Source organism: Tiliqua scincoides, chromosome 4, assembly GCF_035046505.1.
Source record: "Tiliqua scincoides isolate rTilSci1 chromosome 4, rTilSci1.hap2, whole genome shotgun sequence".
Lineage (NCBI taxonomy): Eukaryota > Metazoa > Chordata > Lepidosauria > Squamata > Scincidae > Tiliqua > Tiliqua scincoides.
Genome location: NC_089824.1, coordinates 80,282,202 through 80,307,603, shown reverse-complemented (window position 1 = coordinate 80,307,603; position 25,402 = coordinate 80,282,202). Strand labels below are relative to the sequence as shown.

The 25,402-nt window shown below is 43.0% G+C and overlaps 1 protein-coding gene across 4 annotated transcripts in view; it reads right to left on the bottom strand.

The window, feature by feature from the left end:
* Nucleotides 1–25,402, bottom strand: part of RREB1 (ras responsive element binding protein 1) — a 141,756-nt gene that overhangs the window by 48,620 nt on the left and 67,734 nt on the right. For 3 of the 4 annotated variants that reach the window (XM_066624351.1, XM_066624354.1, XM_066624353.1), the window contains exons 4-7: nucleotides 22,930–23,047; nucleotides 21,708–21,910; nucleotides 12,964–13,053; nucleotides 10,734–10,897 (exon numbers count right to left, since the gene is read on the bottom strand). In XM_066624351.1, the coding sequence (XP_066480448.1) occupies nucleotides 10,734–10,897; nucleotides 12,964–13,053; nucleotides 21,708–21,818 (365 nt within the window). In that variant the 5' untranslated portion in view covers nucleotides 21,819–21,910; nucleotides 22,930–23,047. Of the gene's footprint in view, nucleotides 1–10,733; nucleotides 10,898–12,963; nucleotides 13,054–21,707; nucleotides 21,911–22,929; nucleotides 23,051–25,402 lie in introns of all 4 variants that reach the window. The other variant, XM_066624352.1, reaches the window with a different exon arrangement.

The following is a 25,402-nucleotide window of genomic DNA, read 5'->3' as shown; positions in this document are numbered from 1 at the left end:
GCAGCACAAGGGTCTCTTAGAATTGGGCCACAAGTCTGATATCAATGGAGCTTAGGATACCATTCTATAAAACTCAAAATAGAATAAGTCTTATTGAGGTGTATTCACTTGCATAATTATGAAGAAACCATTCTCCAGCCAACATAACTGAAAATTTGTGTTTCCTCACAACAGGACTAATGTGCATACTTTTGCATAGTTATGGAGGAAAAAAACTCACCACAAGCCAATCATAAAGCATGCCCATGCCATGTTTTTATTACAAAAAATGATGCTGCATATAATCTTCACTGTTATAGTCTTCATATCCAAATGTAAAAATTTATTACCGTAAGTGTAAAAAATGTGTTCTAGTGGGTACTGTTCTGATTTCTATTTTCTTTGCAGACCATCTCATTTTTAAAAAAAAAAAATTATGGTCACTTTGTGGAAGCACAACCAAGTTAATTATGCTTCCCTTCTTCAAGTGCTTAGGATGTGTGTTTTATTATTAGTCATAAAACTAAATGCTATTGTGCTATTATTCTTCAAACCAAACCCTTGCAGAGTAGTTTTTTTTGCTTTCATAAGTGGTAGTAACAACTGCACATTTTCAGGGAGTTGCCACCACTGAGGAAGCGATACCTGCCATAAATTAAGCCGTGTTTGATTACGTGCCTATAGTACTAGTCCCTTACCACTGCTAGTATATAAGCGACTCTTAAAATACTGCTGTGCAACAGAATCGTCCTCAGTAAGAACTGTGGGTGTTCAGCTCAGTAATCAAGAATGGATAGCACTCAAGTTCAACCATGACAGCTTTTTAGCTACTTTCAGAAAAAGGATTGTGACACAGGAGGCCTTGTTGGAACTGGAGTAAATGCCTGAAAAGGCAGCATTGGTGCAATCCATTTAGAGTAAATCACTCCACAGAACTGAACTAGGTTTCACAAGGAAGTAATAAAAACGACAAGAGAATGAGGAACAGCCTACTCTATCAATTGCACTTTTGGTAGTTGCTGCTGTTCCACCTTAACATGTGTCTAGTCAGCTCCCATCTCTCAACTTGCTCAACCTGTTCTGCTCTGGCATACAAGAATGAGCAAATATCAGAATGCACCTTTCTTGTTAGCTTTCTTTTAAACAAGACCAAGAAACTGTCACCAAAAAAAAAAAAACCAGGCTGAAGACAAAGAAATGCAGCATATGGGTTGAAAGTGAACTGTCATTCCACCTTCATTTTCTCTTTGCAGACAAGGTGCATGCAGATTGTGAAAAAGCTGTTGGGTTCCAGGGTTTAAGAGAAACAAGACAGAACAAAATGATGCTGAGAGAATTCTGTGTGGCAGAGAAATAGTAAGGTGTGTAAGCATTTAATGACAATCATACAGGAAGTGATGGTTAGCAGCTGTGAACAACACATGGTACAAATTCAACAGTGATCTGCACAGAGCATATTTGTTACATACAGAATTGCTGCATCTACCAAGGCATTGCTGCCCTTGGATCAATTCCTACATTATTTGTTTTAAGGTGTACTGCCCACTTTAGCTGCTGGGGTGTACACATAAGGACAAAGTTCTGCTTGCAGAGTCTGTGCATCTCTCGCACCCCTCTGACTTGTGTGACGCTTTACTCCTAGAAGCATATCTCTTGTAAAAGCATACAAGTTAGTAGTGCTGCGACATATTATCCACAGTGTAGTCTGTTACCATGCACCATTTATTTTCTATGAATAAAAATACACTGGACAAAATTTTAATTGCAGTGATGCAGACAACTGACATTGGGGTGAAAAAACTAGCCCATTTTATTTCCAACGCTGATGCTTGGTTTTTTGCACTCAAGTGACCCTGAAAATATTGATTTTCTTATCATCAATGATTAACCTCAGGAGAAAGTCTGCAATTTCCAAGCCTTAGAAAGTTTTCACAAAGTTTGCTAGGACCCTGTCAGTGATATCACAGAACCTTTGATGGGTCATATCCAGGTTTTTAAAAAGGTCAGGAAGGTAGCAGCAAGCCTTGCAAAAAGGTAAAATTTAAATTTCTAATAGAAAAAAGGAAGCACAGTGTCAGTGCAAAGCAAAGCCCTTCTCAAGCAGACCTGCTTTCTGTACAGCATTCCTATTAGGTGAAGGTTTGATCAGTTTCACAGTAAGGTTTTTGCTATACAATGATATCAAAATGGGCAAGATTTACAACCCAATCCTAACCTGTGCTGGAACAGGCAGGCCAAGTGACCAGTGTTGCATCCAGCATAAGTTAGGTGGTGGCTGGAGAGCAACTCAGGGTAAGGAGATTTTTCCCCTTGACCCCATGTAACACTCCAGCCACCCCTATGGGGCTATTTGGATCTGCGCCAGGAAAATCACTGGTGCAAATCCAAGCACCTCAAGTAAGGTTGATCAGGCCAGGGACAGGAGTTAAGACACAGCCTGCGCTGCTGCGGCCTGTCCCACCCCATTCCTGGGCCTGACCTGCCTCCCAAACCGTCCTCCCCCAGTCAAAAATGCCCTTGCTCCCGTTCCACCCTCCCGCAACCCTCTCTCACCCCCTACACTGGCCTGCCCAGGCTGGCACAAACTAACCCCAACCAGGAATGGATCCGGCATCCATTGGTCAGTGCGGGCCGCTGCGCTGGCCAAGCTGGTTCTAGAGGAGGCGTGATCATGTTTTGCGCTGTGTTCACGACATTCCTCGGCCAGCGCAGGGGGCCTGCGCCGGCCTAATGAAATGTTAGGATTGTGCTCTTAGTTTTGTTTCAGTATAGTATTGACATACTATATCTGCATAAAACTTATGGAGCTTTGTTTACTGATTTGCAATAATAGTAAACAGTTGTTGCTGTATAAAGGAAAGGACTTTCCTTCGTGTGTGGGTACCTAATCTGTGCAACAGGTAGTTTTTCCTACATTTTCCATATACAGATTTTTTTCAGAGTCAAACCTTTAACCAAATCAATCTTTTGATGCCGTTAAAAAACATACCTTGGTTTCTATGGAAAAAAACTATTGTGATATCATCACCCCCCCATGTCATAGCTGATATGCTATCAACAGAATTTTCAGAACACCGTACTTTATGAAAAGGTTCTACAAGTTTCCCATATTGCCTTTGATAAAAACCAAGGGCACAAACATCTTGTATAATACATTTTTCACAAAATGTGAATGCACTAACATTGACATTTCTGCCTAATGTATTTTGAATGGAAATGTATCTGCAAACATTTTCAAGCATCATTCTGCGAGCTCCACTCTGTGTTGCTCTTGCAGAAAAGAGAAGCAGCAGCTATACTGCTTTCAACTGAGCTGAAAATTTTCATGCACTATTAACAGCAACATCTCACAATGCTTGCATCCCTATGGAGACTCGCCTGTAAATGCAACAATCCCATATTTAAGTTTGAGTGAAGTGTTTAATGCAGAGCAATTTAGGGAGTGTTGGCACAGCAATTCTCTTAACAAAGAATTACCAGGGTCAGACCAAAGTCCAACTAATCCAGCATTGTGCTTCCAACAGTAGCAGCTGCCTTTAGTCCCAGCTGATACTGTAGCTGTAACTGTAAGCCCTCTAGAAAAAAAAAAGTGTTCTTGGGACATCTCCATGGATATGAGAGGAAGTGAACTGAACCCCAGATGCACAACACAGCAGATTCCCCAGTCACCCCAATCATCATGAAAATGGACCAGAACCAAGAAAGGATAGAAACATCACTGCATGCAGACTGTGGGGAAAAGATGGGCTGCATGCATTGCATCTGATCCCCCAAGTACTCAGGCCTTTAGAATGCATCTTGTACTCAGGTCTTTAGAACAGTTTCAGTCTGTTCAGGCCACACTCTGGGATTATGTAACGACAAGTAGCACAATCTTCTGCACTGTAATCATGACAGGAGGGTCAAGGACTTCCAACAGGAGTAGGCTCAGTACAGTCACCTGCAAGATCAAGGACTGTCCACAACATTCCCAAGCATGTGCAGACTCATAGATCACATCATACATGTTCACACCCAGTGCATGAACTTGGGTTTAAAAAGGTTAAGACCTGAGTTCTCGGTCACAGACAGTAAAGTAAGAGGTCCTGCTATTTAAGCAATATATATAGGGATACAGAGACAAAGCAGAAGGCTTCACAATACAGCTTCTCAAGGTGGCAGAGTGCACAGCTGAAAACCACTAAACTTTACATGGAAATGGGACACATTAGGGCAGTGGTTCTCAAACTGGTGGGTCGCAACCCACCAGTTCAGGTAACACTTCCCCAGTCACTTTAAGGGGTGGGGGGAAGGGGAGGGAGGCAGCAACGTGATCCCCAGGATCGCATTGCTAAGGGGGTGAGGGGCAGGTGCTTGTTCCTTACTTTGCATGATGCTGGGCTGCAGCAGGGAACCCTGTGCAGTCCTGCACAGCGCTCCCCGACGCTTGGAACGTGCAAAAGAAGTGGGCGCAAAGCACCTCCATTTTGCAAAGTTTGAGAAACCCTGCATTAGGGTAATGCTTAGAAGTAAGCACTGGTAAATTGTTCAATCACAAAAGTGACCCTATGCGCAGTTAGTCTGCACATTTTCACTGCATGTCAGTGACAATCTCAATATCATTCATCATAGGTGAATGTCATGGATGCTAAATTACAGCCCATAAACTCCTTAGATCAGTAATTTTCAACCTTTTTGGTCTAGTGGCACACTGACAAGGAACTAAAATTGTCAAGGCACACCATCAGTCTTTTGACAATTGACAAGGCATACTGTACGGCCAGCAGGGGACTCACATCCCCCAGTGGCCCTACTAATACATGACCCTTCCCCAAACTCCTGCGGCACACCTGCAGGCCATTTATGGCACACCAGTGTGCCACAGCACAGTGGTTGAAAATGGCTGCCTTAGATCCTTGAACTGTTACCCTCAAATACTAAACTGGTTATTTAAAAACCACAATTCAAAGTGAGCCTCAACATACAAACGTATGGGACTCTGGACCAGGCAGCCTTTTTATTATTTCATGGAAAACAATGAAGATTTGGGTGCCTCTTTACTAGCACTCTAAGCTTTCATCAGAAACCACCACCAGGCCTGCACGCTTATCTCTGCCACCTTGAGAGCTACAAACCAACATTCTTGGAATTCTGATGAGTTGTGCTAGAGAGCAACACAAAGAGCTTGAGGTTATTCACATGCTATGTGTTTGGTTTAGTGCACTAATTCAGATACCCAACTATGCCATTTCTAGTTTGTACACTGTCTTTTTCACTTTTGCTTTCTCTGCAACTACTTTAGGAGACATAGCCAACACATTTGCAGGTAGTCAAAATATTACATGAAAGCAGGAAGACAAGAAAAAATGGAGCGATTCTGAAAAAAAGCTGTAGTTCATAGACCACTTAGCACTATACACAGCTTATGTGTTACGGCACAAGTGGAGGCTTGCACTGCAATGACTGAGGACCATTCCACACATGCAAATAACCATGTGATACATCACCCATCTCCCTGGTATGCAGTTTTCTATGAGATTCCCCCAGTGCAGTTTTCAAGAGTTACAATCCCAGAAAGGTTATGTTCCACAAGATTTCTCTGCATGCACAGAATGCTGTTTCAGGGTTGAGCTATGTGGGTAAGTATGCCAGAACCAAAAATCTCTACTCAATGTCATTTAATAGAGCCTCCAGCTTATCTTACATTATAATATGCTGGCACAAATGTGTGTTGGTTCTGAGAAACAGGGTTGTTCCCATAGTTCTTGGCATGTGGTACCAAGAAGCACTGCTTCTGCTCCATCACCTTCCCCCTACTTCAACTTTTCATTCAAAACTCCTGCCCTCCATATTTTCTCCAGTGCCAGTACAGCAGAACCAGTAGCTGTTGCTGTCCAGGCATAGTGGCTGAGGTCAGTTCTAGCAGCAGAATCAGGTTGTTAATCAGCAGAGACCTAAAGAATCTGCTGAGACAAGATAAAAGGCTAGAAGGAAAACAAAAGGCAAACAGGAAAGGTGGGGGAGAAGTGGGGGGTGAGCTTGGGCAGTAAAGGGAGATGAAAAGCAAGTTCTCTTTTTACACACTGCAAATGCATTAGTAAAAATACAAGTTTGTGGCTCAATCGTCAGGAAACAAATCCCTGGAATGAAATATTGTACAAAACTATGAAAGAAAAATAGATGGATAAGCAATATGTCTGTCCAGCAAACAGCTACCTAAAGGGAGGCCACGGAAAGTGAAACAACTAGCATACAGTGGGATGAAAAGGGTCCAATCTGAAATATCCAGGCCAGTAAGTTAGAGGACATTCTGTTCAACCTCTGCTATGGAATCAGCACAACAGAAAAACAGAGATACGTGTGCAAGAGCTATTCCAGAGTCAACACTTCAAGAGGTCCGAAGCTATGAGTAGTCAGGCAGTTAGCCAAGAGCACAATCCAGTGGAAATTTCTCCTATGCATTTTTTTTAAGTGTGCAAAACTAGAGAAAAAGGAACTTACCTAAACCCACCTAAGCAGGTTAAAGGTAAAAAAAATTAGGTATGCTTGTCACTCGTAATGAACACATGTCATAAATGTCACCCAACAGAGAGCTAGCAAACCCCAGAGGACTTCTGCTTTGCAACTTGCAAAATTAATCGGATTTTAATGCCCTCTCAGTGGCTTTTTAAAATGCAAGCAAAATCCTCAGAGATTATGAAATTCATGTTCAGGCTGTTGTGCCCAAAATGCACTGCAGATTTTGCCCTGAAAACCAGCAGTTTACAGAGGATGGAGTACTTACACTGGGTATAAATTGGATAAGGGCACAATGCTGGCAGGGATGAGAAAGATACTGAAAATTATAAAATTAAATTGTGCAATGTCTTGTTGAGAGACTTTGTGACACCAGAAGGATGGCACCACTGCTGTTCCTCTGTAGTTCTTTACCCACAGCCTAGCACAGGAAAGCACATTCAGCCACTGAATATGACTGGTGGGGAAAGTGAAAATCAAACATACAAGCGCACTGGCACTGGTCAGCAGCAGCAGAATGTTTTTGGGGGTGTTTACTGACACCACAGGTTCTGAGCAGGGACAATTTGCCTGAGCTGAGACATTTCAGCAGTTCCCATTGGGGAGAGGCAGAGGTGGCAGCCCTCTCCAAGTGCAGAAGTGACTACTTATGGCACAACTGAAATGCCTCCCCATCACTGTGATGTTTCAACTTAGGGACACATAACCAGAAAACTTCCTTTGGTCCATCCCACTTCCACATAAACATGCCAAAGTTTCAGCACTAGATAGAACCAAAAATTAGTTTGTTTTAAAAAGGGAAAACCTCATTATTCTACTTATCTGAAAGGAGGAGGTGCTGAACCTAAAAAGATGACTGCACTCTTAAGAAGGACCAGAGAGCATGGGAAAACAGACAATAGCAACCAACTGGCTTGGGAGCACCCTATGCCATAAGCCCAGCTGCAACTCAAGCACCAATTTATTGGGGCAAACAGAATGTCAGAATAGGATTGGGGAATTTCAACCCAGGCCTCCCACTCTGGCACCAGTCACTATCTTTCAGTCCAACCTACCTCACAGGCTTGTTGTGAGGATTTTTAAAAGGTGCAGGAAGGCAGAATGTTGCATGCCACCTTGAGTTCCTCAGAAAGAGGGTAGGATAAAATAAGCATTTTAAAATGTTGGGGTGTTGATCAGGTTAGCACCTATGTAAGATGTTTAGAGCTATCTAAAGGAAGAGCAGGGCATACAAATATAAAATAACAAACCGTTATTCTTGTTTTATTACCAGACAAATCAGGTTCAGTTTCAGAAGAAATGTACTCATCTTTGTCCCAGTCTGTCCCTATTTTTTGAGAAGGCAGCTATACTATATTGGCCAAATCCAACAGTGCAGCTAAAGCTAGGCAGTAACTCCAACTGCTAACAAAGAGCTCTGAGGAGTGGGGCAAGAGGGTTTCAAAACCCCTCTTAAGATCCCCCCCACCCTTGCAGAACTGCAATTCCCAAGAATTTCTTGGAAAGGAGACTGCAGCAGAAGTAACATCTGTGCTGCAAACCTGTCCTTCCAGATATGACTCAAAATGTGGTAACTGAAAATTGCAGGCTGAACAGCCGCACCTTTGCTTCATTTAGGATAAGCTCACTGTTTTCTCAAGGGAATAGGACCTCTTTTGGCACTGGCTCTTGACTGAGGAAGGAAAATGCAAGCCTGCAGCTATGACTTCGTGTTTACTGATGCCAATGGAGAACTGAACAGAGCACCGCTAGTGCTGCTTCTCAACTGAATGAGAATTCAGCAGCTTCTCAGGTTTGAAAAAAGGAGAGAGGAGAAAAGGTTGCAACAACCTCTTTGAAACCTTCATGCAGAGCCTCAGTAAACCTTAAAACTGCAGAAGAGATGGCACCGGGCTGGCACCGGGCAAGGTGCTTAAGGTTTCCTATTTCATATAAAGGTTGGCATGAGGAGTTGGGCATAGGGGAAATGGGAAAGAAGGATTGCTAAGATGGGAAAGGTTTGGGACAAGCAGCACAGAGGAGGGGCCAGTTTTAGGATACGTATTTGCCACAATTTGCATTTCTCTAATCATAAAACCAAACATGTCCCAGACACACAATGGTAATCTTCTTTCATGACCAGGGAACAGCAAGTATGAGGAATAACAGAGTTTAAAGTTGTACTATTAAGCTACATCCCATCTGAGAAAGATTTGCTTCAGGTAGAAGCATTTCAGTATATGTGAATAGGGAGCCTTGCCCAGCAGATGGGGGCTAATTTGGTGCCAACACGAGCTCCAAAATCACTGCATTGTGGTTGCACAGCTTCACAAAATAGCCACTAGACCAAGACAGTAGTGGTTTTGTTGTTGTTTTTTAAAGCAGAGACAAATTCCTGGAGGACAGGTCTATTAACAGTTATCAGCATGGATGGCTAAATAGAACCTCCATGTATAGAGGATAAACCTCCAAATCAGTGGTGTTGCTAGGGGGTTCAGGCCACACTGAGTTACGCTCACAGCGGGGTGACACCACTACTGGCCAAAAAATTTTAAATTTTGGTACTTTCAAATAATCCCATCATGTTATGTATCATTTGATGCGTAATTTCATGCAGAATACAATGAAACAAACACGTTGAAATATCTCTATTCTAACAAAAGTTATAGCCAAAAAACCAGAGGGGCAAGGTAATGGTACATCACCATAACGCCTGGGGTGTTGCCCCGCCCACTGCTTGGGAGAAAGTCCATTATGGAGGTGACACGCTGGACTCCCACACGAGCTAAAGCAAACCCTAGTGACACCACTGCTCCAAATATCAGGTGCAGGGTCAAACATGGGGGCTTCTACTGTTCATGTGAACTTCTTGAATGCTGGATCACTGTTGGAAACAGGATGCTGGACTATTTGGACCTTTGGTCCAACTCTACAGGGTGTTACAGTAATATTTCAGATAATACCAGAGATTCATTCCTAGAAAGCCAAGCACTATCTGCAACAGTGCAACAGGAGATATCACTGATAGAGACTGGTGCTGATTGGTCAGACTGCACTGCTCTTACTGGTTACAACCATTATCAACCCAGAACAAAGAGCGCCATAACAGAATAGCACTAAAGGAAGTGGCAGTATCAGTGGTGCAAATGTATGTACTATGTTTGTATGAGACAGTGATCAACCTTCAGTGTCTTTAGTAAATGCAACCTAATACCCTATCAGCAAGGCATCTGAAGTTGTGAGAATCTCAGCCAAGTTTCTAGGCACCACTGAAAGCACATGAGCTTTCAAAGATCTCCAATGTTCAGAGAGTCAGGTCTTTAAAACCATATTCTTCTAAATACAGATGCCTCTGGCTCCTTATTTATCTCCCTCACCTTGCCATCACATCTTTCCACTTGCCAGACATGTTAAGTGTCCAGTTCAAAATTCAGGATACTTATGTAAATAAAACATCTGCAAATATATCAACGAGATATATGGCACAGCATTGGACCATTAGCACAGAGCATGATAACTGGAGTGGGGAGGACACCTGTGCAATGAAACACAGGCAGAACATTTGCCTGTCCTGTATATTTGCCTCCCTGAAACTATGTGCTCCAAGCCCATATTTGAAGAACTGCCCACAGACCAATTTAATCTGAACCATTCACAGTGCCAGGGCAATCAATTTAGAAGATTCATAGCTCACATCATGTTGTTCATTGCACTCATATACTCCTGCCACAATATCTGCCATCTGCCCTCTGCACAGCCCAACCCCATGCATATTTACTTGAAAGTTTAAGCCCCACTGAACTTACGAGATGTCGATTCCCAAGTACGCACATAAAATTGTCATTTTCCATACCTCCCAATTTATGAATAAAAAATGTGTGTAGATTGAAATGCAGTGTTTAACTTTTAAGCAAAAATATATTTTAGATAGCTATGCGGTACAAACACATGAACTGATGCAAGACAAAAATCAAGTGCAAGTTAGACTAAAATAATAAAATTGCAAATTATTGGTGCCAAGACACTGGTTGGAGAAGGGGAACCCAATGCAGAGAAGCACTAAACAAATCTCCATGTATGCAACAAGGCTTTCAACATTTCAGCAGAGACTTGAAAGCTGCCTCAGTAGGAGTGTTATTAAAAGCATCTTATCATGCATGAAGAAAAGCAGCTGTTAAGAGACTGTATACAAGCCAAAGGATTGCAACTCTGAAACGGGATAGGATACTTGTTGCTACATCAAGCTTTTCCCACACTGTCACCTCATGACTGGTTCTCACCTGTGCATATTTCCATTGGTGGTGAAGGACTGGTCACACACGGAGCATTTATAAGGTCTTTCACCTGAATGTACTAGCATGTGACGATCGAGGGAGCTGGCTGAGCTCAGAGACTTTCCACAGATACTGCAGGAATGGTCTGTCCCTCCAGTGTCAGTATTATGCTAAAGAAAGCAACACATCTGATTGAGCTTTTGCTGTCCAGCATCAAGGACAAGCCAAAATCAATTGCAATCATCATTTCAGAAGGGCCAATGCAGTAGATTCAGTTAGCATGGGATATCTGAGATAACAAATTATTTTAACTCTCTGGTTATGGTTCAGCTTAAGAAGGAATGAATGTTGTAGAGATGGGACACAACAAACTCTTCAAACATTTGAGAAACCTCTACACAGAAGACAGTCAACAACTTACCTTCTTCACATGTAGTATAAAGGAGGGTTTTGGATGCACTGTAGTGAAATACTCAGAACTTTTCAAACTAAAGGCCAAACTAGGTAAGATGTCATTGGCTAGCCTGGGGCTAATTTTAAAAATAGCTGTTCAGGGGTCTAAACCAGTGGTTCCCAAACTTGTTAGCACTAGGACCCACTTTTTAAAATGACACTCTATCAGGACCCACCTAGCTTTACAAGACTGAAAAAAGCTTCAATGTACCAGCTGTTCAAGTCTCTGTTTTACTGTGGTGGGGGGGAGGGGAAGAACGCCTTCTGGTGTGTTTGGTGAGCTCCACATTAGTAGGATTGGGACTATTCTGGGGGGAGTGTGTTCCCCTCTGGCTGCCCTTCACAGTGAACCAAGGCACATTCATCTACTCAGAAGTAAATGTGCTGATCCATTTCAGTTTCCATAGGGCTCAAAATATTTTCCTTGTCAGCTATCTTCCACATCCCACCAAAAATCAGGTCACTACCCACTGGTGGGTCCTGACCCACAGTTTGGGAACCACTGGCCTAAACTGAATCAAGTACAGTGATAGAGAGCGTTTAAGCCTCAACTACCATGCCAGTTCCTTGCTGAAAATTATCCCACCCTGACACTGCAGTGGGCTTCTTTACGGTGTCATTGCAGGAAAATAGCACCTTGGAAAGGGAAATTTTCTGTTAAAAAATGACAGAGGTAAAGAGTGAAATATTCTTTCTGCCACACACACATACTCATCCTACAGTCCTTATCTTGATCACGCCCAGCTGTTATTTTTACTGTAAGAGCCAAGCTAAATAATACATTTAAGATCTCACTTGGTTTGGCCCTGGGAAGATGACTGGACAGGATAGTGAAAATTGGATCATATGCTTGTTCTGAATGTATATATTGACTCTCAGAAGGAACCTTATGCAATATTTAACTCAGTTACCCAAGGACAGTGGGTTTGTTCACACATTAACAGTGCTTGCCTCTCACACACAAGGCCCTGTGGGACCAGAACTGCCATACGACCAGGCAGCACTCTGGGAGCCAAAGTTTACAAGAATTTTGGGGGAGGAGGCCACGCCGCCATGACTACAGTGACTTGTGTAATTGCAGGTAATCCCAGAAGGACTGTCACGATCATACAACCAACAGCAGATTTCAGCCAGCTTCCACATGAAAGCACTGAACCCATAAAAATAGCACCTCTGGGCATGTTGAGAAGTGGCTTCTGCACACAGGAGTGATTTGGAGGCTACGTATGAACCTGCTAAGTATTAATGTGACTAAAGCAGGTTCCCATCTAGCCTTCCTCTTTAAAAAAAAACCCAAAAGGGAAGACACAGCAAAACAGTGTTGGGCTGATTGTGTAATACTTGTGCTCATGGAGCTTAATTTGCATGGGTCCTGAAGTGCATAAGCCAAAACCACAGGCTAACTTTTCTTGCTGGAGCAGCTTTTTGAAGCCTTCATTTATGTCACAACTTCATATAGAAAAGACTTGAGCAATTTTTCAGGGGAGAAAGATATAAGAATAATAAAATGATAGCCAACTTGAGTTATCCAAGCTGTGAAAAGGATTAGCCAACCAAGCCACATGGATTTGAATGGGAAAACAGTCTTCTTTTTTGAAAAGATGGCTACATGTCTTATTTAGGTTTCAGTGTATATGTAAGCTTTTTTACATTTTTATTGCATTTTATGGTTTTAAGTTGTTCACCACCTTGGTGCCTTGCAACAATGGAAGGCGGAATACAAACATTTTAATACAGATGAATAAAAACATGCTCAATGAGAGCATAGAAATGATTAGATTACCTGACGAATATGCATAGTCAGCTGATGCTGGGAAGTGCAAATTTTTTCACACAAAGGGCAGGTATAGGAAGACTTGTCATCTTTTGATTCCTTTTTAAAAACAAACAAAAAGTTAAAAATACAACAACAGTTCACGGTGCATGCTATTTTTTTTAAAGGCAAATCAACACTATTCACACAAATCAACACTACTTTGAATTGTAAAATTTTACATCTCTGACATTCACACAGATATCATACAAAAAGCACAACAAACATACACAATTATTCCGGCATCTCAAAGAGGCATAAAAAGAAGTCTGAAATCTGAATCAGAATCAGTGCAATTCAAGGAGGGGAAAATAGAGTGAGATGTTAGACTGTTCAAATTCTAGCTCTGTCTTGGGGGTTCACTGGGCAGAATCTGGACAAGTACCAATACACTTGAAGGTATTTAGCTGTGAAATGGGGACATAAATTTATCATGGGATTTTGAGGATAAGTGAGATAGGTAATGTTCTTCAAGTTTCCTCTGTACATAGAACTGTTTTTGAACCTCATCATCTGCTGAAGAAACATTGCACATTGCTAAAGGTACTGGAGAGTTCCCCCACCTTGGCGGAAGGGAATTTTGTTCATAAAGGGTGCCAACTGTTGTCCCATGCACACAAGTGTGGCTCCAGAATACACCCAACACTTTCTGCAGCTATGTATTACAGGCAAAGGTCAGTAATGGGAGAGATACCAACTCTCAGAGATGCTCGTCCATCATATCATTCCCAATCTTCCAAGAAGTTTTGAGATTCCCAGAAGTCCTGGGCACACTTTCAAAGCTTCAGAGAGAAGAAAATGCTAAGCACACTGGACATTAGGGCCAGGGCAAGCAATCAGGGTGAGGGAAGATAGCTAAAATTACAACATGGCATGGAGAGAAAAGATGGCCAGTCTGCAACATCTTCAACTACAGTTTGACCAAGATACTCATGCCAACAGTAGAAATCTTCCAAAAAAGCATCAAAATAGGATGCTTAATGAGAACAAGTAGTCCCCTTCAGGTAAGTGTAGGCTCTGCATAACATCTGCACCACAATAAAGCAACCAACACCCAGCCATCTCCCATGCCAGTTCTCTTCTTCAAATGTAATGAACCACAACCACTTGAAAATCAGCCCCACTTCCTGGACATCCTAAGTTTTTCCTTGGAAGCCTAGGCAGACTCATTCTTTGTTGAACACTGCAAGAAAAGCTCAATGAGTTTGTGCTCTTTTCTGGGGTGGGACAAAGGAAGAAATGTAGGAATGGTACTGACGGATAAAAGAATGGTTTCAGTAGCCAAATACAGAGTCCAGATATGGACATGACTGATACATTCATAACACGTCCTGCAATCAGAAATCCAAAGAATTTATTCTCATGTAAGAGAAAAACATCCTCTGTGTGTGCTTTTCCTTTTTTTTTTTTTTTAAGCATGCCCTTGAGACACTGAGTCAGACACCAGCCTTTCAAACCAAGGACAGAATGGAACTCTTGGCTGGAACAAAGTTAAATAGCCTTCTCTTTGCCCACTTGTTTCAATTAACTCACGATTCCACAGAAAAAGGTGGTTCTTTATTGCACCTTATTGGTATACTTCAAGTACTTGATCATTTATACGGCATATACACATGCGTGCACACCCACCTTCTGGGATTCACAGCCAATCCTGAACAGGATTGGGCTGCTGGGGAAGGGGAGCATTACAATTACGGAAGTGACAAGAGGCAGCAGCACTGAAAATCCTGCTGGATCCTGCTGTGCCTAATAAGTCAGCGGTGGAGGTGGGCAGGGAATGAGAGAATTGGGGGCATTAGCTAGGTGTGGAGGGGGGAGGAATGGGGCAGGGAGGTGGATCCAAACAGAACCTGTCAGGAAGTTCCCCACCCCTTTTTTCTCCATGAACACATGCTTCCAAAGTGGCGGCATAAGTCCAAGGAGACCCATAGGTGGTACCTGGACTTATGGAGAGGTAAGTATAAATGTTTTATACTTGCCTCCCATTTTGCCTCAGGTTCTGTCCCTGTCGCCGCCACCCAAATTTGACGTGTGCTTTTTTGACACAGCTACATCAATGGAGGTGAAGATAGGATAGTGCCCGTGCAACGCAATCCTGAGCTGCACATGGGCCAGTGCAAGGACAGTTGCAAACATGCCTTAAAGCATGTTTGCGCCTCCTTGGGTGTTGGCAAGGCCGGCGTGCAGAGGCGCACCTGCCTGCAGAGGCTGACACAAGCCTCTGTGCCAACGGACCCATAGGGGCCAGGGGAAAAGTTTTCCTTGCCTCTGACTGAGCTGATTCTGGCTCCTAACCTTTTACAGGGCAAGCTTCTCGGTTGCCTGTTCCAGTGCAGAATAGGATTGTGTCTTTCGTCTCCTAATTCTATTGCAGAGTTACCCAGGGGAAAGCCTGAGCACCTTTAAGCATTCAAGATGTGTTTGGGCTGTTCAAGATACACAGCCTAACCCTGAGGTTAAAGGACTCACACCCGATCCTTACTGAGTATGGATGGAAGCCTCCTAAATTTTAATAAAACTTGCGAAGTTGCAATCCTTTCCCTGCTTGAGAGCCCAATCTTGAGCTCGCACTGCTTGTGCTCTGCCAGTGGTGAGTGTAGCAGAAGTGCCGTAAAGCATGTTCACAGTGCTCAGTGCTGACCAGCTCTAGGCTAGTGCTGGTGGATCACCGGTGCTCTGCAGGGGGGACAGAGAGGTGAGTGGAGGCGTTCTGGGTTGGGGGGCAGAAGGGGGCGCGGAGGAGGCATGCTGGGGGGAAATGGGACAGTGGAGCTCTGCTCCATCAGATTCTGAGCCTCTGTGTCGGGTCCACCGCCTGAAACAGAGGCTCTTAATTCTATGGTGACCCAAGGGTTGCCACAGAATCAAGTTGCCCCATTGTGGGGCTACTTCCCTTACCCAGGGGAAGGGGACGAACATCCCCTTTTCCTGATGAGCTGGCAGCTGCTGCCCGGTTATACTCAGAATGCTGCAACAGCCATTTTTGGCGCGGCAGCAGGCCCCACACTCCAGGCAGCTCAGGGTTGCGCTGCCCATCAGCAAAGGGGGCAGGGAGGAAGTGACAATGAAGTTTTAATTTGACAGTTATTCTGTTTTGCTGATCATTCTCTCCCTCCCTTTCTTTGTGTTACCCTAAATCAGAATAGGGTATAACCCTGCATAAATATCCCTATGAAGAACCCCTGCTAATTGGGTTAACCCCTGCTAATTGGGTAAGAGGCACTTTTTCAAGTGGGTGCTCCTTTTTTTAGCAGGGGGGGAGTAACTGGTCCACCTCACCCCAGCACTGTCTATTTTAGTGGCTGTCTGCTGGTATTCATTTGCATCTTTTTAGATTGCGAGCCCTTTTGGGACAGGGAGCCATTTAGTTATTTGATTTCTCTGTAAACCGCTTTGTGAACTTTTAGTTGAAAAGCGGTATATAAATACTGTTAATAATAATAATAATAATAATAATAATAATAATAATATTCCTTTTGAATAGGCAACTGGGGCAAACTAAGGTTAGAAACACCGTTTCTCTGAATGAGCTCCTTCATATTTTCTGCACTGCACCAAATATAGATGAAGAGTGATGGAGGGGAAACTATACAGTACAAAATGCAAGCATTTGTCATGACTATCAGCATGTGACTAACACATGCCCCCAAATGCTCTTAAGTGCATGCATCCCTTTCACAAATTTGCACCGGCAAAGACACCTGTATATCCGCAGTGCTGCATGAAGTGCTCCAAATTCAGGTTTTTAACTAGTTCTCTCCCTTACCCAGAAAGGCTCTCTGCCTTCCATCCTTGAGATTCTGTAATAGTTTACTATACAAAGAGAACCAAACAATTCCTCATTTCATCAGAACTGCTCATCAGTTATTAGATCCTTTTCAAGAAACAGAAGGAAATACACAGAATGCCAAAACTTCAAAGGACTTGAAAACAACCCCACTCCCAGAACTTATTGCGCCCAAAGACTGTAACAGTGCTTAGCTGTTTCTGAATGCTTTTTTCTCCTCACACTCACAGAAACCCCTCACTGCAGCAAGGCAGCAGAGGCAACACATTAACCATTCACGTTTCAAAGAGATTGGGGCAAGTCTCCCAGTACATGCCAGAAATTTTATTTATCCACATTTTTATACCACCCTTCCTTCAAGGAGCTCAGAGTAGTGTACATGGTTCCTCCCCTCCTTTTGTTCTCACAACAACCCTGTGAGGAAGGTGAGGCTGAGAGAGAGTGACTGGCCCAAGGTCACCCAGGAAGCTTCATGGCTGAACAGAGACTTGAACCTAGATCTTCCAGATCTAAGCCCAACTCCCAAACCACTACACCACTGAAAAGCTGACACCCCTTATACAGTGACAGCAAATGTAAGTACATCTCTGGGGGGAGAACAACAATCCGAGCGATGGGTCAGAATAGGTTAAGCAATAGATTAGCTCAGCATTGGGCTAGTTCTGATGGATACTTATCCCATTCAAGAGATGCGTGTGCTGATGGCATGTGCATGTCCTGGCTTCTCCCCATGCTTTCTCTGCAAAGGTCCCTAATGGGAGAGAACAGGTCATCTGAACCACTCCCCTGAATGTGCTACTAAAAAGTTTAGCAGCACGTGTAGGGCAGCAGTTCAGACAAACCACCCACACAATTGGGGAGATTTTATAAGGAAAGTAGGGGATGCTAAGGCAGGGGCCAGGACACGCAAATGTTGTGAGCACACACATCATACCATGAGTGCACATGTCACCAGCACATGGATCTGGTCAATGGGATATCATAAATACCATATGAATCATTCTACTGTGTCCATCACAGGAGATATTTCAGGGGAATTCAGGAGGATAGGATGTAGGCATCTGTCACCTGTTAATCCTCCCAACATCTGGCAATCAAAGCATTGTGTCTCTTACAAAGAGAATGAGTGTGTACCACATATGCGAGCTTCCTTGCTTGCTTTGGCCACCAGCAGCCCAATCATACCCCATACATCCTACACACAAAGTTCTTCCCAAGGACCTCTCATATCTGGTTATTCTAAATACTAACCTCCAGCTCTAATTTTGCCAGAGCCCTGTTGAAACGTTGCCTCAGAGCCCAGAACACAAACATACTGGAAGAAAAATCCTTGCAGCTGTGCTGACCATTTTGACATTTAATCCCCACAGCTTTCCTGTGAAATCAGACTGCTCTTTCCCTGCTGAAGGAAGACTATCTTTCCCTCTACATACAATGCCATTAATTGTTTGGAAGCCTTGCTTTCTACACTCTCATCCCTTTGAAATCTGAAAATTAACAAATAAGCGCTTGTCACCTTGAAAAACGAGGAGGAGGAAAAAAAGCTACACAATGCAGCTCAGCCCCATTCATTAGTATGAACCTTTGGATTTAACATTAACTCAAAAGGCACCCCCCCCAAAAAAAAAATTTCTCACTAGCACTCAATGAGGGTCTGGGTTGCATACCCTAACAGCAGTGAACCAAACAGAGTAAAAGCTAAGGAAAAGGATTCTGCTTGACCAGCCCATGCGCAAAAGGTTTAAAGCAACTTCTACAAAAGCAGTTCAGCTGGAGCACCTTGAAAGCATAGCACTACACCAACTGCTGATGGAACTGTACTTCCCCGAGTTGGGACAAAATTAGCAGCTAATTTGATAAGTACGATGACTTTATTAAAGTGACCTGGCATATCCCTACTGGTGACAAAACTCTTTTGGAGTTCTGTATTAGGTTACTTCACTTCCCTCTTTCATTAACAGCTAAATGAGCCCTGACTTTAGAGAAATGGATTAATGGGGGGGGGGGGAGAGAGAGAAGAAGAGAGCACAGGGAGGGGTCAGTAGTTTAGAAGATGACTGCTTTGCAAGAAGAAGGTCTCAAGTTCAATCCTTGGCATCCCCAGGTTAGCAGAGAAAAATTCCTGCCAGTCAGTGCTGAGATGGCCTGCGGTCTCACCCTGCTCCCTATTTTGGGCAATCCTCTCTGGCCAGAAACATATACCAAAACTCACGTCATGTCTTCTTAATAAAGGAACAAAAAATTACAGCAGCTGGTGGCATACTGATTTGAAGTAGACTAATGAAAAGGTCACACATACAGGAAGTTTCAAAACCATGAAGTTTAAAAAAGGTGACACTGTCATACGGTTAGAAGAATAGAGACACAGAACACCTCCCAATAGCAACATCAGAAGGTTCAGCATTTCGTCCCCAAGAGCAGCAGACCATCAAATGTCTTCCAGAAAGAGTACTAGGCAGTCATACAGGAAACAGCCCACTTTTGCTGTTCCTGTTCTTTCCCCCCCCCCATATTTGCTACTCCGAGGCAGGACTGGCTCCACAAATGGTGGAGAACATGCCTTCCCAATGGAACATGACTACCCAACGGTCTACACCTGTGCCCAGATACCCCTGGGGCAATAAGGATTCATATCCCTCACCACTGCATGACACTCCCAAGAGAGTGTAGCAGAGCAACAGCAGACCATCTTCTTCCCTTGCAGTCATTTTAACAATTCCCAGATGTTCTGCCCTCTAACACCACTGGAGAAAAAGAGGGCAGCTGATGCTTTTGCCTCTACTGCCCACTGTGAACCAGGAAGCCCCCCACTGGGTACACAGCTAGGAAAGCTACCCAGAAACTGGGCAGCAGACAGGCAAGAACTTTCCTACAGTGCCACCGCAGGTAGAAGTATAAAGGATCTGTGTCTGTCTGCTGCTTGGTTCCTGAACACTGTCAGGAGGTAGATAGCACAGAGTTAACTTTTCATAGCATGCCAGTGAGGAATCACTGCAAGCTTTTACTTTAGGAGCACCCCAAAATATCTGATCTCTCTTCAGAAATGCCTGTGAACATGGACTCTATTTGCATAAGAACCATTAAGAGCAAAAGAACCATAAGAACCACAGTTAGCTTACCAAAGTAAGATTGGGTGGTCAGATTTTCACACAGCAAGGCTATAAAAATATTCATCAGCTTCTCCTGCCAGAGATTTTCTAAGCAAGTTTAAAATCTGAATACGCTTATAAATGCCTCTATTTCAATGAAACAAGTGCCGACTGCTTAACAATAATGTTGTGTCTACATATCCGCCATGCAGATAAGTCTCTCTCTCTCTCTCTCACACACACACACACACACACACACCCTAAGCTGCCAGTTTACATGCCTTACATATCATAGGGTCAGCAATTAAACTAAACACCCCATCCTAATTAATTCTTAGCACAAGTCTCTCTCTTAATCACATCATATTTACTTTCTCGATCCAATGCCCAGTGGTGTTAAAGAGGTCAGTGGCTGTAAGATACCACATGAAGTGAATACCCACCCAACCATTGCCATGCTTTCCCAATAAGACAGGCCTTCTTCACCCAGCCAGCTGAGCTGAGCAAGGCAATTTTGTCCTGCCTAAAAACAAGCAAACTGAGAAGTCACTAACCAGATGAAAACAGTAGTTTGCATGTCCTAATGCTACACAATACTATGATCTGACCTTCCATGGTCTAAAACATTTAGTTAACCAATGTTAGCTATGCCCAGTGCTTAGGTCACTGGTAAGAAATGTGTGCCCTGCTAAACATGCACAGCTATTAGGGAACTTTAGTCCTACTGCTGAATCTTAAAACACTAAAAATTGCAGGATCCATCAATATTTAACTAGAAAGACATTCAGAGATCATAGGCAACCATGCTGGTCCACTTAAAAACAAAAGTATAAAAAGTCTAAACACAGAAGATCACTCTTATTAAGACAAACAAAAACCTGACAAAACGGCACTTTAGCTATTTTGTTCTCCAGAACTTTTCTTTAGGCTGGTATTAAGAAATTGTTTCTGGTTCTCACACTGGAAATAAGTTTTAAAGAATAGTGGCAAATCTGTTAGTCACTTGTAAGGCTAACAAAAATGGCTGGAGTTATACTTGAAAATTTCATTCCTCCATCCAAAGAATCTGAGAAAGGATCACAACTTCTGAACAGCTGACTATAGCATAGAAGAGATCTTGGTAGACTACATCTTGTTAGTACCTGCTAATGAGAGGGAGGTATTATTATTAACAGTATTTATATACCGCTTTTCAACGGAAAGTTCACAAAGCGGTTTACAGAGAAAATCAAACAACTAATGGGGTACTCAATGATATTTCTTTTCAAGTTGGAAAGATGGGAAGATTTCGAAGAGCCTTCCTTCCTTCAATGGAACCAGTCACTTATCTGTGATAGGTCTCCCTTTCCCTATCAATCCACAGAATATCCTGACTCCCAGCATTAAACCCTGGAGACAAAGTCCAGAAGGCAGAAGTACTGCAGGCTTCCCCTTCTGCTTTGGAAACCCCATAGCAGAGGAAGCACTGGAGGATGATAAAGGGAATGGAACACATGGGCATAAAAGAATCACAAGATTAGCTGCAGAAACAAAATACTGGTGGCTATTTTGACTTCCATAGCCACACTTTTTCCAGCTGCTGTGAATAATGTTTACAAACCATGGGATAGCTGCTAATAACATTCATTCACCACTAGTTCACACAATACATCTCTCTATAGGACTGCTCACATATAAGTGAAAAGGCCTGTGTGAACTGCCCCCTAATTCTGCAAAAATAGCAGCATTTAAATCAGCTGAACCATCAGTTCATGATGCATTTTCCAGCAAATGTTCTCGTGCGCACAAATGTTTTATGTAAAATGGCACTCCCCTGTAGCAAAATGTTAATTCCTTACCTGATTCCTCCTGCCAATCCGATTTGGAAGGGGTTTTGATGGGGATTTGACGTTCTGAGATGCCACTGTGCCATTTTCAGCTATCTTCCCTGGGCTCATGATGGCTGCCATTATGATGTGAATGGAGGACAAATCCGTGCCTTCTGAACTGTCTAGTAACCCTGATGCTGATGTTCAACTGCTTAAGCTTCCAAGTTCATTCTCTGGAATTGTTAACAAAACAATTCTGTGCACATTTACTGAGGGAAAGAGTCAGACATGTTCAATAATACGGTCATGGAAGCAATATAAGCTTTGTGTCTCACCACACATCCGCTACTGGGGGATAAAAGGAATAAGGTGGGCATTTTGTACTCTTATTCCAGTCCAGTCCAAACATTACCATGGTAATGTAATTGCCACCAAACCCTACTTCAACAAAATCAGGGCTCTACATGTGTAGTTAATCAGATTCATACAGCTCAGTTGGGTTGCAGAATCTCCATACCTTTGCCATAACTTCCCTACATGCCAATGATACAGGGGCATCACACAATCTGGTCAATCCACATCAAAAACGAGTCACACACATCACAATCATGATAATGAACTCTGACTGCAGAGAGCCTGTTTTTAGAGGCAAACTACTATACTAACATCTCAATTAGGTTTCAGTTATGAACATCTCTATGAATTAGGGCTGGTTTTTTAAAAAAACCAGTAGTATTTCAAGACACCTTAAAATGAAACACAGTTACACAATGGTCTTATGAATGATCTCTCAGAAATAAGTCCCACTGAGTTTCACAGGACTTAGTCTTAGGATGCATGTTTTCAAGTCCAGCCCTAAGGCATGACAACAAAAACGAAACTATGAAAACAGGACCTTCATACACGGCCATTTACATTAAAGGATAAGTTTTGTCTGGTATTTTGCATAATCTGCAATCCATGGTAAGTACATAAGGACAACCCTGTTAGGTATTCTTCCCGTGTACAGTACATGAAGGTTCAAAATGCCAGTAGTAATGTGTCATTAAGCACAATCCCTGGGCCAACACATTCTGGATTCCCACCCCCAGATTCAGCATTTGTCTGCTGAGACAAACATTCTACCCAGGGAGAGATACCCCCCTTGATTAGGAAACTGAGTGTCTAAGCATTCTTAAACAAAGGAAGGATCTCCCCAAATAGTGTTTGTGTCTGCAAACATTACACTCAAGATTCTGGCTCAGTTAATTACCTTCATTTTCTTTCGTTGACACTGTCCAGTGAGGTTGCCCTTCTTTGCTTGCGGTTCTCCTGCGTTAATGCAGTAAGCCTTCTACCATCTAGATCCAAAGGTTTTCCTTTAGCAGCACCTGCTAGCAATAGGTGGTAAAGAGGGAAAAAATTAGGATATATGTTCAACAGCAGGGTTAAAAGGATTTCATACAAATTCAGTTACCAAACAAAGAAGCACAAAGGATAGGCACAAAATCTAAAACACAAAATCTCTTCTACGTGGCATTTTGTAGCTAGACAAAGTTAAAGTAACAAAAGATGTCCTAAAGCTTCTCCTAAAAATGAGTCTTAGTGGAAGCTCATCCACTCAGTGACTGACTGGCCAATCCTATGGTCCACCACTGCCACAAGGAACAGCAGCGCTGAAAGGGCCGCCACTGTATCCTGCAGGGCCAGACCAGCCACCAGAGAGAGGCTCCTCAGGAGGAACAAATGTTCCCTTACCCCATGTCAACCGCTGGCAGCAATGGGTCTCCTCAGATCTGCACCCACTACTTAGTAGGTGCAGAACAGAGGAAGCCTGTGTCAGGCAGAGCAGCTCGGAAGGGGACACTGGATTCAGCAGCAGACTCTTCTTGGTGCTGGCCTCACCACCAGTGCAGCATCCTCACCACCAGTGGTGAAGTGCCTTATGGCACTCACACGACGGCAGCTGCCAGGGAAGCACACCAGCTGCTGGCACTGCTCTGGCTTAAAATTGGGCCCTAATTGTAAATCCTTCAATACATTAATACTTAGAGATTGTAATTGCTACTATGGTTTGTCAAACTAGCAACTGAAAAACTGAAGTAAGCACGTATGGTATTTTCTTCTCCCAACCTTGTATAGCTACTTTCACTCAATCACTTCTCAAAGAGAGAGACATCACTCACCTGCCCTACTGTCAAGAGTGCCAGAACTCATCTTAAGAATGCTGCAGAAGGTCTAGGTATGGGTATCTCTGGGGACCAGGCAGGGGGAGGGAGAGATAAATTACAAGAACACAAATACAGGTTGAGCCTATTTATCCGTGGATTTTATATCCTCCGGACCTGCACTGAGCCAGATTTGGCCCAACCTAAACCCTCTGAAGGCGACCTCCAGTCGCCTCTGCAGGGCTTTCTGAAGACTGCAAAGGCTGTGTGCATCTGCCTGCAGCTTCTGCAGGCTTCAGAATGGCTAATAAGGCCGAAAAAATGCCACTCAGCAAGATCTCTCTCTCTCTCTCTCTCTCTTTTAAAGCTACCTCTGGTCCACAACTTAAGAACTCATCAACCACATGGATTGTCAAAAAGGTCTACTTGAAACCGTCTTAGAAAAAGTCAGAACACTGGTGCACTTAGCTCATTGTTGCCTACACTGGCTGGCAGAAGTGTGTGAATGCTACAAAGGCAAAATATTTCTTGCAAGAAAAAATTATGCAAAATATTTTTCATAAGCACACATTTTTAAAACCTAATGTAAAGCCTCAGCAAAAGTGTCACCAGCAATAATGGAGGATAAACCATCTAACCTTCAGAATTCTCAGCATCTTCTGGAGACCTTAAGCATCAATGTGAAAACCACATACCCAGTGACCCTCAGTTCTCAGCTTTCACACCTACTCAGTCACTTTAAATATAGATGGACAGCTAACAATGCAGAAGAAACTCTGCATTTACCGTTATATTCTCATGAAATGCTTCCCTGAGGAAACTGACCTTTGCCCTCAAGCAGCAAGTTCCCAGGACATTCACGTACTTCTGAAGAAAGCGACAGAGAAATCGCCAGCTATACTGTGTAAAAATGGGGTTATTTAGACCAAGGGTATAAAGAGAAGTATTATCAGAGCATATGGTTCACAGAAATGCTTCAGTTCTTCCATTTTGATCATGGGACTCTAAGGAACAGGGCAAGCAAGAGCTACAGGACTGGAAAGCTGTCACAGACATAAGGAGCTGCAGGCAGCAAAAAAGACCAATTGGTTTTTGACAAAGGCCAGCCATGAAGAAACACCAGAGTCGGCAGCCAAAAGTAAAAAAATCCTAAAGATGAGACAGAGGCCTTTAAACAAAAGCAATACAAAAAAAAATCCCAACCATTGAAACAAAAGCTTGTTGCTTCCCATTCAGTCTCAACAGGAAGACATTTGCTAAATCTATTTCCTTCTTTAGGATAGAAAAGTGCAGTTACACTGAATGCTGAAAAACCAACTCTTGCAATATTTGCTACCACTCCTCACCCCCACTGGCTCCTTCAGCAAAACTATCAACTTTGATCTTAAAAAAAATGTGTACATTGATGTTTAATGTATATTTTCCTCCACAAATGACAAAACCAAAAGAGCCAGTTTCCCCTTTTGCCATTGCACTTGTCATCAAGAAGCTCCTGCACAAAACACCAAATGCTGTGGACCTGCCCCACCAGCCAGAGATACTTGGATAAAACCATGACATTGTACTCTCATTTGTTCA